This window comes from Nannobrachium achirus (genome assembly GCF_963921795.1).
Source record: "Nannobrachium achirus genome assembly, chromosome: 17".
NCBI lineage: Eukaryota > Metazoa > Chordata > Actinopteri > Myctophiformes > Myctophidae > Nannobrachium > Nannobrachium achirus.
Genome location: NC_137824.1, coordinates 43737339 through 43753226, shown reverse-complemented (window position 1 = coordinate 43753226; position 15888 = coordinate 43737339). Strand labels below are relative to the sequence as shown.

At 41.8% G+C, this 15888-nt stretch overlaps 1 protein-coding gene across 1 annotated transcript; it reads left to right on the top strand.

The window, feature by feature from the left end:
• Positions 1-14549: 14549 nt before the first annotated feature.
• LOC308302499 (eukaryotic translation initiation factor 3 subunit J-A-like) lies at positions 14550-15305 on the top strand (the record flags this gene model as incomplete). The annotated part of the gene is made up of 1 exon (XM_080746754.1): positions 14550-15305. One exon carries the CDS (start codon positions 14550-14552, stop codon positions 15303-15305), a length of 756 nt encoding a protein of 251 aa, XP_080602880.1.
• Positions 15306-15888: the final 583 nt, after the last annotated feature.

Here is a 15888-nt window from a genome sequence, read left to right as displayed (position 1 = left end):
GTCCTCTCTCCTCGGGGTCGTGCAGCGAATGTTAGAGAGGCCGGGGCTACATTTTCTAACAGGGCCTTTTGGTGAAAATATTGAAAATGGCAGACCTCCAAGCTCACAACGCGTCACACTGTGATGCACTGTGAGCATGGATTTCTACACAGATCAATTCTTTAAACATAAGAAGCTGCATTCAAGTTCAGGTCTGGAGAGATTGGACAAGGCAATTCTCTTGAATGCAGCCTTCAGGTATGGCATGGGAAGGGGGCATAATTTGCATTTTTCACCATAGCAAAAACTGCATTCATGGTTCTGTGGAGAGGGCACTTATACTGACAGAGAAAAGGGCAGGGGCTCAAGCCCCTGTGTGCACGTGCCTGGCTGCCGTGATTACAGGGAGCGCTCTTGGTGCCGGCCTTGCGTCAAAATACAGGACAGGCTTATAGTGACTTACATATAGTATGTAATATAAATTATGAATTATTGACATAGAGCTTGTGCATGGAAAATGATGGTGGTTTTGCCATCAGAAGCCATCATGTACAGTACATGCCAGTGGCGGAAATTACTAAGTACATTTACACAAGAAAGTATACTGTACTAGATGTTGAGCTTGTGACAACGGAGGGTGGAATGTTTGTGTGTGTGTGTGTGTGTGTGTGTGCGTGTGTGCGTGCGTGCGTGCGTGCGTGCGTGCGTGCGTGCGTGCGTGCGTGCGTGCGTGCGTGCGTGCGTGTGCGTGCTTTGTTCTGCATCGACTGTAACTAAATATCTACCATTGTCACCATGGGGAGATTTATTCTGAAGTTCCAATCCTAGTTCAGGAATCTTGTTTCAGGGTATGGGCATACTGGCCTACTAATGACACCATCTTACATGGGCTTAAAATGGACACATGGGTGGACAGACAGATACAGATATCTCCATATATGGGCACAAAATGGACACTGGTACAACGGGTACCCCCCCCCCCCCCCCCCCCCCCAATAGCGAAAATAGCCAATCTGCAAGCTCACAACATGTTGCTTCGTGGCACGTTGTGAGCTTGTAGATTGGCTATCTTTGCATCTTTGCTATTTTGTTCTGTACTACACTTGTGTTTGATGAAGTAGGGCATTTGTTCACAATATGGAGATACAGGGTCTCTGCCCGACAGATGATAATGTGTGCGAGTGCATCCCGCTGGCTGAGACGTGACAGCACACTAAATGATTCAGTTGTGTCACGCTGCAAACAAACATGTCAAACAGAATTGTTCAGGAGATCCTCAGTCTTCGACTGCATCGTCGCCTCCTGATCCAAATTTAAATGAAGGAGACGCGAAGACGAGAACTGCGGGAGGACGATCGGCATCTATCTGTCTGCAGTGGTGTAAAGTAACCAGGTACATTTACTTAAGTACCGTAGGCCTACCTAAGTACAATTTTGAGGTATTTGTACTTGACTTGAGTATTTCCAATTTTCAATACGTTTACTTCTGCTCCACAACATCTCGGATCCAAACATTGTACTTTTACTCCACTACATTTATTTAAAGACTTTAGTTACTAGATACTTTGCAGATATAAATTATAATATTATAAAACATAAATAAACCACTTTAGGCCTATTTTATACGTAGGCTATTTGAAAATAGCCTAGAACACAACAGGCTTGTAGATCTGCTATTTTCATACATTTTGTACTTTTACTTTTGGTACTTTAAGCACATTGTGATTGCAACACTTTTGTACTTTTACTCAGGTACATTGTCAGTCAGTCAGTCAGTCAGTCAGTCAGTCAGTCAGTCAGCCTCCCTCCCGGTGCTCATAAACATGGAGAGCTTCAAGTTAATTATAGAAGCATTCCCTCAAGGTGCTTGATGTGCGTGCAGGCTTGTGTGTGCTTGGGCATGTGTGTGCGAGTGCGTGCGTGCATGTGTGCGGGAGCGTGCGTGCGTGTTTGTATTACCATTTTGAGGACAGTTTCCTGGTCCTCACAAGAAAAACTAGTTGGTTTCTGTCTGAGAAAAATATTTTTTAGAGACATGTTTACAATTAGAAAAGGTTCATGGGTTGAGGATTAGGATTTTACTTTTTGTTAGGTTTAGAGATAAGAGTAAAGGCCCATTCCCACTGGGCCAGATAACAGATATATTTTTTTGTATCTGTATGGAAAAATATCTGGAGAAAGAGATTTTTTTAATCTATTATCTGGCCCAGTGGGAATGGGCCTTTATGCGTGATTTTACACTTTAGTTGCGAGCTGGTGTCAAGCGCCGAAGATCTACAAGCTCACGTCGATGAGCTTGCAGATCTGGTATTTTTCTGTTTATACTATGAAACATGGCAAAACATTTTTAAATTGGCAAAATCGGCAACCTAAAATGCAGATGTCTGCACGAGTATAGGAATACAAACATGTGTGTGTGTGTGTGTGTGTGTGTGTGTGGGTGTGTGTGTGTGTGTGTGTGTGTGTGTGTGTGTGTGTGTGTGTGTGTGTGTGTGTGTGTGTGTGTGTGTGTGTGTGTGTGTGTGTGTGTGTGTGTGTGTGTGCATCCGTGCATGCATCAGAGATGCAAGTAGTAATAGTGAACGCAGGGGGCCAATAGACTGCAGCAGATGAGTGTCCCGTGGTGCATTATGGGAGATGTCTGCAGTGCCAGTTCTTTGTATTGTGATTCATTAGGCTACACATCAGTGCCAGTGGTGGAAAAAGTATCAATACTGAAATGTAGAACTACCATTAAAAATCTAGAATTAAAAGAAATTACTCGAGTAAAAGTATACAAAAGTATTGGTATCAATTAAAGTACCAAAAGTAAAAGCATGCATTGTGCAGAACATCTCATTTCAAGTTTTCAAATGTATACAAATCTTTTGAAAATGGCTGAAGTGGTATGGGTAACACTTTATATTAAGGGTGCCTTTATAATGCATTATAAGCTCATTATAACACATTATAGCACACCTCTGTGCCTTTATAACTAAGTAAGTTATGGTAGTTATAATGTGCTGTTCCACTTGGCATAATAATGCATTATAACCATGCACTTATAATGCGTTATAAATGTGGTTATAAGCTGTTATACATTATTATAAACATTTATAACGAGTGTTATAATGCCTTAAACGCTTTATAATGCATTATAAATGAGCGTATAATGCATTATAATGCATTATAAAGGCGACCTTAATATAACATGTTACCCTGGTATGTTTTGTATTAATAAAAAAATGTATAATTACAAAGTAACTAGTAACTAAAGTGTTCAAATAAATGTAGTGGAGTAAAAGTACAATATTTGGATCTGAGATGTAGTGTAGCAGATGTAAAAGTAGTCAACCGGGGGGACATTGTGCCACCTTTTAGGCCATTATTAAGAGCTGCAGGGCTGAAAAGCACTTCTTTATTGGCTTCACACACAGCAGAGCTTCCTTTCCGCCTGGTGCGGACTCTATTTTTATTGGATTTTGACTTTGACTTCTGATTTTGACATAGCCCTCAACCATAGCGAAAACCTACTGCGATGCCCCCTCAGTCAGCTGGCCCAGGGACCCAACAACTACCAGACAGAAAACCCATTGGAGTAGATTATAAGAAAACAAAAAGAAAGCTACAGATGTGCCATACAGGAAAGTGACAACCCATTACCAAAGCTAAATGGAATGCTATGTAGCACTAAAAAGAGAATAATATAGGCCTACTGTAACGTTTCACGAACTGAGCGGGAGTCGAACCCCGGCCCCCAACTCGGCAGGCAAAAGGCAATGCTAAGAGAGCTAGCTACCTTAGAGCAGTGGTTTTCAACTTTTTCAAGCCGCGACCCCTAAAATAATCATATTTGAACTGGGGACCCCCCCACCCCCCCACCCACCCTGCACAAGCACTTGGAATTGTAGGAGTTGGCATTACATTTAGTTTGACTATCTATTCCATTGTGAAAATAGCAGATCTAGAATGTAGAATTTCTGCCTCTAATAGAGGGTATGCGCGTGACATCACTGTTGCTGGAAGTTATGTGGGAACACGCCTACTGAGTGGCAAAACACTAATTTCTGCCATTGACAGCCCATAGATCCAAACAGAAAAGTCCTATCTGATTGTATTAAACAAAGTTAACTCACCAACATTGCGGCTGTACTGAAAGCTTGAATTATTCTCTTTCTATCTGCAAAGTTTTTGTTTCATAAAAATCCACCATAGGCATGTTATGAGCTACTTTCTGTCAAGACATTCTGTGCAGGTTTTTATTTTTCCAAGTGTCACAGTTTGGAAGCACTCGTTTTCTACAACACAACATCCTGCTGCCTCCTGCATTATGAGCAAATTAGAAACAGGTGGTATGCAGGGCTGTTGAGTGATTTGCAACTAGCACTTCCAAACTCCAAAGCTCCATGCTGCTCAATGTTTTGCCACTCAGTCTAGATTAGGGGGGCGGGTCCCAGTGGACGTGCATACCCTCTATATTTGACAATTTGACCAATGTTTGACCAGAGGTACTAAAAAGGTCTTTAACTCTTATACTGCTTTGGACGTTCCTGTTCGCCCCAATTCTCAAGAGACCTCCGCGCCAATACGGCGCTCGTTCGCGTTCGTTCGTTCGTTTACCCTTGTTGAAGCTGATGAGTGGTCGCGCCGCCGTGTACTGTAAACACATTTTCCGCGGTGATGGTGTAAAAAATCCATTATGCGTTAACATCAACGGAGACCAATTCACTTCCTTGTTGATTTCCTCTGGCTGTAAGGCTCTGTGGCCAGTGACTGGTCTGAATGTACGACAACACATAACAGGCAAATTCACATTCATTCTCGCATGACGCCGCCCTCTGCTGCCTGGCAGACCAAAGTGCACTATTGCACAATCAAAAAATAAATAAATAAATAAATAAATAAATGTCTGTCTATCTACTATAACGTCGCAAAGGTAAGCCGCTTTTTGATGGCACCAGACCCAATAAATAAATAAATAATCTGGCAGTAGGAGAGTTAAAGTCCTTAAATTGTCACTTTAAAAATGTGCAGATACCGTATGTTGGTATGTTTACTGTTGAGTGAGAAAACAATGTTAACATTTAGCTAAACATCTGGGGAACCCCCAACATAATTTGGGGATCCCTCTGGGGGTCCCGACCCACAGGTTGAGAACCACTGCCTTAGAGGAGCAGGTTACGCCGGATCTTTTGCAGGGTCGTTACGATATATTGGCAGAATACCTGAGCTTAGGAAAGCCTTGACTACTGTAGAGACTAAGCGCACAGCCTATGCACCCACTGGCCACTGCACACAAAATGTGGTGGAAACAGAGCTACACACACAAGTGAGTTTGAAAACATGACCAACAACAAAAAACTCCCATATGAGTAGCATACTTTCTACTTTGGGTACATTTTGATACCAATACTTTTGTACTTTAGTATATTTTTTATTCCAGACTTTTACTATACAAGAGTATATCTACATTGCAGTATTGATACGAAAAAAAAAGAATAAAGTACTTCTAACACTGACCACCAACGCTGTTTCCTGGACGCAAACAAAGCTTTCGCAAAGCTTATGACCGCCATATGTCTCGCGTGCCTCTCACCTTCACTCCGGGCTCTCCTACATTCCACCAAAACAGACAAAAGCCATGACAGCCCCAAGAGTATTTATAGAAATGGCGAGGGAAACGGATGCCTCGCCAGCTCTCTTATTTCGTGGCCGGTCGGTGGAGAAACCTTGTATCTCCTTATACAGTATCTGAAGTTTTTAATTGATAATGAAATATTGAGGTAGGCCTATATTAATCCAATGGAACACTGCCCTCCCCCACACACACACACACACACACACACACACACACACACACACACACACACACACACACACACACACACACACACACACACACACACACACACACACACACACACACACACACACACACACACGGTTTCCACCACGACATGACAATAAGCGTTCATTTATTCATGGGCCTGACAGAACCTGAGCACACGTACAGACACAGACACATCCAGGTATGGCCTGAGCGAGCTGTGCTCTCATTTAATTATACAGGCGGGAAAGCAGACACGCGTTAGTACAGAAGACACGGGAGGTATCGCAGTACACGGCCATGAAGCGATCCGTCCCGGAGCCCACTCCTCCATTGGGACTCATGTGTAACAGGTGTGTGCGTGCGTGCGTGCGTGCGTGCGTGCGTGCGTGCGTGCGTGCGTGCCAAGTCTGCTAATTATAAGTAACCAGTGGTGTAAATTAAAGCAAGCACATTTACTCAAGTGCTGTACAGTACAAGTTCTATTACTCCAGAGTAGGTCCACTTGTCTGCACTTTCGCTTCTACATCTCAGACAGAGGCAAACATTTTACTCCGCTGCAATTCTCTGAAAACTTTAGTTACTTTGTAGATTTAGATTATTCATTACAGAACATGCGTTAACCAGCGAGGCGAGCTCACAATGTGTCACGATCGATGTGTATCGATGTGAGCTTCTAGATTGGCTATTTTCAAATGGCTGAAAAGTATAGGGCTGATGTGTTTAATATATGCTTTATAATAATCAAATCAAAAGTTTTCATGTCACGGGCAAAATGTCAAAATGAATAGCCTTTGTAGACTTGTCTGCAGACTTTTTTTTTTGACAGGTTCATACTAGATTTGTGTATACTTGAATGTTTCAAAAAACCTTCCACATTTTCCACATAGCTGTGCATGTGTGCATGCTTGTGTGTGTGAGTGAGTGCGTGTGGGCGTGCGCCCGAGAGGCCCATGGTCGCCTCTTTTGGGCTCGTTTTCGGATAGACCTGACCGCTTGTCTGGCAACGGCGACTGGGGAGACGATACGTTACACAAAACTGCCGAGATCCCCTTGACCGCCTTTAGCCCTCTAACCAGTTGGAAGTACATCAGCTCCATGGACGCACGGCTGCCAACCAATCCCGTCGCTCCCTGAAAGGTGACCCCCCACCCCACCCTCCTTGGGAATGGAGCCCTCATGGAACCCGACCCTTGCCAAGTCTACCTTCTCTATTAGACCAAGGGATCCCAGACTCTTCAGGCCGCAACCACCCAAAATAATCAAGAAGAAAATAGTCAGCAGCCAACAGCAATTGAAATTGTTTGGATTAAGTAAATATAAACACACATCTATCTTGGTTTCCAGGAATAAAGCAACATTTATTTTTAATTATTGCATTACCTTTTTTATTGTAATTGTTAGCGTAGGCCCATATTATTAAAGGACAACTTTGTTTTTTTTACAACAAGGGTTCATATTTTAGATTGTAATTAGAGAAAAGAAAAGGTGATTGTTAAAATATTTTCATTTACTGCTTTATATTGTTTTAGCGATTTTAGCATTTTGATCATTCAGTGGGTGTGGGCATGCGTACAAGTGGTAAATAATGTATTTTTAGACACAATAAGCCGCCAATTTCTTTGTTACTATTTACACCAGCCCCCATAAGTCACATCTGTCCATGAAAGATTGCGGTGCATCTTGGGAATGGGCTTATTGTATCTAAAAAGACATATTTAGACACTTGCCTGCATGCATGCAAATCAAAATCGTTAAAATCACTTAAACGATAGAAAGAAGTAAATGAAAATTTTTTAATCTTTTCTTTTCTTTAATGACTTTAATGACTTTAATGAAATATGATCCCCTGTGTTTTTTCTCTAATAAAGTTGTTTATGGTTTTAGTTTTCTCTTGCACCCCCATGTAAAGCGTATTTGGGTACTTAGAAAAGCTCTATGTAAATCTGAGATATTATTATTATTATTCCCATTGAAAAGCAGAATCCATCTTCATACGTACATTTTAACTTTGAAGTCAGAGAAGGTCAACTAAATAGCAAAAATAGCTGATCTACAAGCTCAATGTTCTGCAAATCCCCTGAAAATGGACGGTCTTGTCAATGGCATTACGTAAGAAGTTTTGAAATAGCACATCTGTACACAGGCTACATACAATACACACACACACACACACACACACACACACACACACACACACACACACACACACACACACACACACACACACACACACACACACACACACACACACACACACACACACACAGAGTACAGTATTTTCTGGACTATAAGGCGCACCTGACTATAAGGCGCACTGTCAATGAATGGTCTATTTTCAAACTGTTTTCATATATAAGGCGCACCTGACTATAAGGCGCACATAATAGACGCTTATGCATCCAACAGATGGAGCTGTGCTAAAGGGAATGTCAATGTCAATGAATGATCCATATATAAGGCGCACTGGACTATAAGGCGCACTGTAGTTTTTTGAGAAAATGAAAGGCTTTTAAGTGCGCCTTATAGTCCGGAAAATACGGGTACATACATACATACATACACCAGAGGTTGTGCTTAGACTTTAAACTGCCGGTACCGTGTCCCATGATTGAAATTTCCCGGACATCTGATAATAAATAACGGTCATAGATATTTGTGTGCATTAATTAATGAACACATGTAGAAGAAAACATTTTGATCTATGAGGCCAAATGTCATTTGAAAGAAACATTTAGAGTAGGCTATGAAAGCCATTTCAAATCTTTATATTAAAAAAGAGTAAGTGATCTACTTCCGGGTCATGTATCGCTAACTTAAATACCAAACCACTTGGCCAAGATGTACTACATATGTACTAAATATAGCTTAAAAATTCAAACACCCATGTCACATTTGCAAGATGTCGTTTCCAAACCTCTGTATACAGTTGTATTCGTTATTACCCTCATATTTTGCCTCTGTATAAAATAGTCCGCCGGTCAAATATGTCCGACCGGAAACGTGCGCTGCGGCACAATAGTCCCGCCACAATAGTCCCCCCCCCCCCCCCCCCATTTTTTTTTTTAACTTTTTTTTTTTTTTTTTTTTTTAACCTTTTTTTTTACTTTTTTCTTTTTTACTTTTTTTTTTTTTTTTTTTTTTTTACTAGATGTGAGCGGCCCGAAGGGCCGTGACCCTCTAGGTGTTTATACAATTGGAATCTTGAAACGCATGCTGCCAAATAATTAATTCTATTCCAGTAGCAGGGCAAAGGTAGGTCATTTCAATTAAGCTTTCTCTCCAGCAATCTGAACAGTCCTGTACCTTTTCCTATAGGCAAACTTCGAATAAAGTATTCAATCAATCAAGTCAGCGCTCAAGCTGACAAGCTCCCTTTAAAGGTTAACATATCGTCGTTGTCGGGTGGAAACCTTGTATGTCCAAGAAAATTTGTTTTGTATTTATCATTTTAAAAATGAACTAAACTAGTGAAAATGGCAGATCTACAAGCACACAATGCCTCGCGTCGTGTGCTTGTAGATCAGCTGTTTTCACTACATTCGTGCGACAGCCTTGTAGGATGAAGCAGGGCTTTGCTTGGTGAAAAAAGTACACATTTGAAACTTGGAGATACAAGGTTTCTGCCAGACAGTGACGATATACTGTAATGACATAGGCTATGGAGTGGATCTTCAGCCAAGCAGTTGAGATTGAAAACGTAGGCCTACTAGAGGTTCGCGGCGCTACCGCGCCGCTCACATCTACGCCCCCTCGCCTCGTTGTTAACGTGAAAAGCTCATATGGCTAAAAAAAACTATTGTGCCGCAGAACGTTTCCGGTCGGACATATTTGACGGCCGGACGCACTTCCGGTTAAGACCTCCGCGAATTAAAAAGACTAACGTTACGTTGCTGTAATGGGATGTACGTGGGTGACGTGACGTAACGTTTTCGCTGTCCTCGGTGTCAAACATGTATAAATAAAAAATATATTTGTCAAAAACCTTCTGAATATTGTGCAGGACATTAAGCTTTATGTGAACTTACTCAAGATTAAAACATTTCATTCCTCATTTCTACAGAATTTTCAACCAAACATGGCAAAACTCATATGGTGTGACTGTCCTGACCTTGTTTCTCAAAGTGGGAACTTGAATAAAACTAAGAAAAAGAATTGCTAAAAATCATTTGAAAATGAATTTAGGCTAAAAAAAATGTTTTCAGTCATCTCTGATCAAAAACATTTTGTCCCCCAAACCAAAATCATTTGGTGTGACACTAGTTTGGACAAATTAAACAGGCAATTATTTGGACACCTATTGGCTAGAGAGGTCCTTCTTCTGTAAGGCTATTCAGCACTCCCAGCACAACTGCAAGACAGGTGTCTGAGGTGAGTTATGATTTTAACATTTTCATGAAATGCCATCTTGTTGAAACTTTGACAAACTCACCACTTTGGATGTCTGTTGGTGTGACACCTTTTCATTAAAAAAAGCTTAAGTTATTTGAAGTTTTGGTCATATTTCCATGTAGATCTAGGTTGCTTTGTTATAGCTAGCATGCTGTTAGCATGCTAATGTGTACATAGTAGCCTCAAGGTAAACCTAAATGCAGAAAACGTAATATGGTGTGACACTTAATCATAATGGTGTGACATGTCTGCTTGTCACGCCATATGACTTGATTGTCACACCATATGATTTATACTGTATTTAACTACAGATATAACAATAAATAACAAAGTTCCATGTTTCTTTTGTACATTTAAACATTTGTTTTAAACATTTTTACATAAAATGTAATTTAGCTTCATTCAGTGATACTTCAAATTCATCAGACAGAGCAGAAACCCCTTCACAGAAACCTTAACATATTGTTTCAATCTAAACAATATTTTCTCTTTGTCTTAAACTATACATTCCATTTTCTTTTGTCAGCTGGAAAATGACAAGTGCTGAGAGAACGAGAAAGTACAGGGAGAAACTAAACAATGACCCAGCAAGGAGAGAGGAGCCAAAGGGGCGAGACTGCATTTTCTACGAAGAGCAGGAGGTTGTCTGTGGCATAGCAGAACCGCAACAAGGCAGCCGGTTTGCTACCCTCACCAAATACGACTGGCTGATGTACAATACAGTCTAAATGTATAATCTAATCTGATCTAATACTTTTGTACTTTCACTCACTGGACTGGACAGTGGACAGTGTTAAGGTAGGACCCGAGACAAAACTAGCGAAAATAGCTGATCTACAAGCTCTCAACACGTTGTGCTGCGAGAGCTTGTAGATCAGCTATTTTCTGAGTTGCGCAACCCAGCACTCTTTAGCTAGTGGAGATGTGGTGTAATGTCATGATTCCTAATTACATTTGTTCAACACAAAATGCTGTGTTCAAGTTCAGGAGACTTCGGAAAAAAGCAATTTACCTGAATGCTGAGTTCTGTTTCCACTAATTGGTGTTAATAAAATGTTGCCTTGGCTCCAAGTGTGGCTATGCGCCTTATTGTCTCTTTAGGATCCTTCTGCCGTGGGCCGGCAGAAGACTTAGGTGTGCGTAGCATTCCTGTGCACATCCTCATCATCCATCTACTACTACAATTCTTTCTTATCCCATGTTAAAGCCCTACAATAATATCCTGTTCAGAAATATTAAGGCCATGTTATCCTGGGTAATTGTTTAATCAATCAGTAAAGTTCAGTACTCACTAATAGGTAGGTTAAAACACAGTTTGCTTTGACACATGAAGATATGATCATACGGTGTGACACTAAATCATTTGGTGTGACATTCCAAATAGTGAAAAATCATACCTTTATTAATGATTAAACCAAAAAAATGTTTATGGATTACATAGAGAATATTATCAGGAAGAGTCACAAATATTTGTGTAATTTTAGAGAAAGTTTTGACAGAATACATTTAAAATATGTTGTAAGATCATGAACATGGGCCTCACACAGTGTTGATTATGAAAAAAATATACAGATATAATTAATTTTCAAAAAACTATAGTGGATCACTGGTTAGTTATGATAAAGGACTTTGATAAAGTGAGTAACTTAAGAAAGATGTACTCCATTTTCATTTTATGAACAATTATTTTCATGTCACACCATATGACGATTTTAGGCACAAGTACAACAAACTGCTGAATAAAGTCTGATTCCAATAAAATATCTAAAAACAAAATGTATTTCCATAAGGTTGAGAGTGAGTAGAACAAAAGTAAATAACTTTTATGCCTGCAATTTAAAGTTTTTTTAAAAACACATTTTTTGGGGCGTCACGTCACTGACCCACAATATGTAAATGTGATCGGGACTCGTGCCTAAATCATGGAATGTACTGGAATGTGGACAGTAGTGCTATTGACTATGCAAACGTGAGTACATCATTTGTTTAGCTAACTGTTAGCCTTGTGTTGACTTTACGTCTGCACGTATGGCGCTGGTGTGACGTGAGGACGTCGGCACGTGTGCCACGTGATCAGTCCTAGCCAATTGGACTGCATCCAGAGGGTCGGTCGTATGCACCGCTCCAGCCAGTTTTCAAATGTAATAGTTAGGATAGAGGAGAGCAGTGAAGTCATGACGTGACTCGCTCATCCCCCGGTTCACGGAAGTAATTTCTCTATGGAGAATAACATTAGGTCATCTTAAAATAGTCTCAAATGAGCATTGTGGTCCAAAAATAAACAAACGGTCTGCGTGATATTGTCGGGCAGGTGGCTCAGTATGGTTTATGATAGTCATATGCAAGTCACTCATATTTGATAAAGCCTGTTTCTAGCGAAAATGTAACTAATTCGGCGACAATAACATTAGCGTTTTCTCACCATCAGTTGATTCTTCATATCGATATGAGTCAAACCGCTTAGATAATTTGTTTATGTTTGGAACCCAGTTCTTACATGACGCAATATGAAAAAAAGTCTATTCAGAATGGGGGGGAAAAAAACATGAACCAGGTAGGATGGGTAAATGACTTCACTGCTCTATGCCTTCTCATTGTCCTCACCTCCAAGTAAACGCTCGATTATTTCTTCAAATCAACTGGATCACAGACATCAGGTGCCAGGCGGTAAGAGGTAACATAATATGGGCAATTCTGGGCAATTCTGATATTTTTTTCAAAGCCGACAGTGTCTGTGTAGCTTGTGTTAGATTCACTCACTGGCTGCCAGGCCTGGAATTATGTAATTTATTATGGGCAAGGCCACTTGGCCTTTGGTGTTGTCCATTTTTTGAGGGCACAAAGGTCGAATGCCAGGGCAGGAAGGCCATCAAATAAAACACAATTTTAGTTCATTGAAATAATTTGTTGAATTTAAGGGTTAGGGATGATAACCTAATCTGCAGTGAAATAGATAAAGGATGGTATTCACAATCTGATCCATGCTCAGCCCTGCACCAATCAGAGTCACTGGATTGGTTTAAAGATTGGGGAGATGGGAAGATTTCAGAATCTCAACAAAAGACACTGGTGTCTATACTGTGTGCACCCAGGACCACAGACCTACAGTATGTGTGACCAAGTTTAACACCTTAATGAAGAGGCTACGGTGTTAACTGTGAGATGAGACCTTTTTGGACATATGCTAACCCCTCTCTCTCTCTCTCTCTCTCTCTCTCTCTCTCTCTCTCGACATATACAGAGAGACAAAGCCAGATGTAGGAGCGGTTAGCACCAATTAATTTTTGGAAGGGACACGTCCCACGAACCTTGGCCTACATCTGGCCTACATCTTTGATCAAAGCGCTCAATGTTTGTTGTACGCCCAGGGTCACATTGGCCAAGATTTGCAGGATGCTTAATGGAATTAACTCTAGCACCGCTCATGTCACACTAGGTGTGATTTTTTTTACTTCATCTTAACTCAGATTGGTTTTCATCAGTGAAAAAAAGGTAGTAGACTAAAACTTGTAGTCTACGAAATTAACACAGGGGCATGCTTTCAAAAGCAAACCTAATAGCTTCAAGTTAAGCACTGCCATTGAAAGGCCTAAAACACTGGGCTCAGCATGGAGAGCTGAGCATCACAACCCGAGCCATTTCCCACAGAACAGAATGCAATTCGAGACCATCGAGGCAGCCTTTCTGAGGACTTGTGGAAAATCGCTCCATACGTTCAACCACACGAACGACAGCCACCCTATATTCTGGAGCAGATGTTGAGAGAATAGCAGATCTTCAAGCTCCCGGGCTTCTGTGAATCTGTGAACGCAAAGCTTCATGGGGTGTGTAATTAATTGAAAATAGGTACTTTTTTTTGTTAAACTAATCCTTAAAATTAATGATTAATAAATACCGTAATGTAAAAAAATGCTCTGTTAGTTTTTTAGGCCTATTCAAATTTACTTTAGTAAAAGTAGAAAAGTATTGGCATCAAAATTGTACAAAAGTGCACATCATGAACAATGCCCCACTTTGCATGCTTTTAAATGCATAACAACATTTTAATATGGTGTGGTATGTTTTGTAACAATAATCTAAATGTAGAAAGTAAACAAAGTAACAAGTAACTGAATATTTCAAATGATTGTAGAGTAAAAATACAACCTTTGCTTCTGTGGAAATACTCTAGCTATAGAGTACCTCTTCCGTTACTGGCTGACGCCAGCGACAGATTAACACAGCTCCCAAATATGGACATATCCCTTCACAACGACATCACAGCCAACAACTGCATAAAAGGAACGGGGAAACGGACGAGCCAGCGTAACCTCAGACGGTGTCCGAGAGGACACACTAAGCACGAAGCACACTAAGCAGCGCGGCCGACAATATGGCTGAATGGGAGGCAGAGAGCTACGCAGCAGACCTCCTGGTCGGAACGGCAGTGGTCCGCGATAAATGGGAAGGCGAAGACGAAGAGGAAGAGGATGTCAAAGATAACTGGGACGACGAGCAGGAGGACGAGGAGGACGATGAAGACGAGACGGCGGAAATAGACCAGACGATCAGAGAAGCGGCGAAGGTGTCGGAAAAAAGGCAGCTGAGCGATAAAACGAAAGAGAGCAAGACTACGAAGAAAGAGGAGGAAACGTCACAGGCGAGACCGGCCGACCTCACGGCCGAGGGACAACTCGCGGAGAGGTTGAGGGCACAGAAGCTACAGGAGGAGGCGGACTTGGAACTGACCAGGGAAGCTTTCGGCGTCTGCGCCTCGGAACCCTGCGCGGCGACGGGGATCGACGCCATGTGCCCGTCCTCCAGGGATGACTTTGCAGAGTTCGAGAGGCTGCTGAAGGAGAAGCTGGCGCGGTTGGAGAGTTCGGAGCACTACCCGGGCTTCCTGGACTCCCTGCTCCGCGAGCTCTGTATCTCGCTGGACGTCGAAGACCTGAGGAAGATCAGCAACTCGCTGGCGGCGCTGCTGAGCGAGAGGCAGAAGCTGGAGAAGCAGAACAAGGGGAAGGGGAAGAAGAAGAAAGGGGCGATCGCGGGCGGAGGTCTGAAGGCGAAGAGATGGGAGGATATGGACAGGTGTGACGCCGGAGACGGAGACGGATACGGACAGGACTTTGAGGACTTCATGTGACATCGGTTCCCACTCCACCGGTGCTCAACGTGTGGTCTGGGGTCCTTGAGGAGATTTTGAGATTTAGAGGTGGAATGGGTTTGCTCAGGAAACTCTCAGAAAGTTACCCTTTCGTGACTTTTCCTTAACATACAAGCCAAGCCTTGTTTTTTTTCTACCATCTGAGACGTTTTGTAAATATGAAATATTTTTTTTATGTCTAAATCTCAAAACAGGTCAAAATGACCTACCTGTTAAGTCATGCGTGTTAGGCCTAAACGAAAATTGACAATTCAAATGCGAGTATGCGACATCTTGGAATGTCCGGTCCGCGAAAAGCAAATCAGAAACACAGGGAAAACAGCGACACCCTACAGAACTGCAGCGCACTTTTCATTATTTCTGCATATGGGCTTCATGTCCAATGACAGAAGACTTGCCGCCTGGCCGGGGAGTTCCTGGGGTCTCTTTTATTCTGCAAGTGTACATTATATGGAACAAAAGGATCCTTGGTCCACTGTTGGTCCAATGCTGTACCTTCTCATGGTTCCCAGTGGACACCCTGACAAACCTGGACTACGCAATGACACCTGCACATTGATTT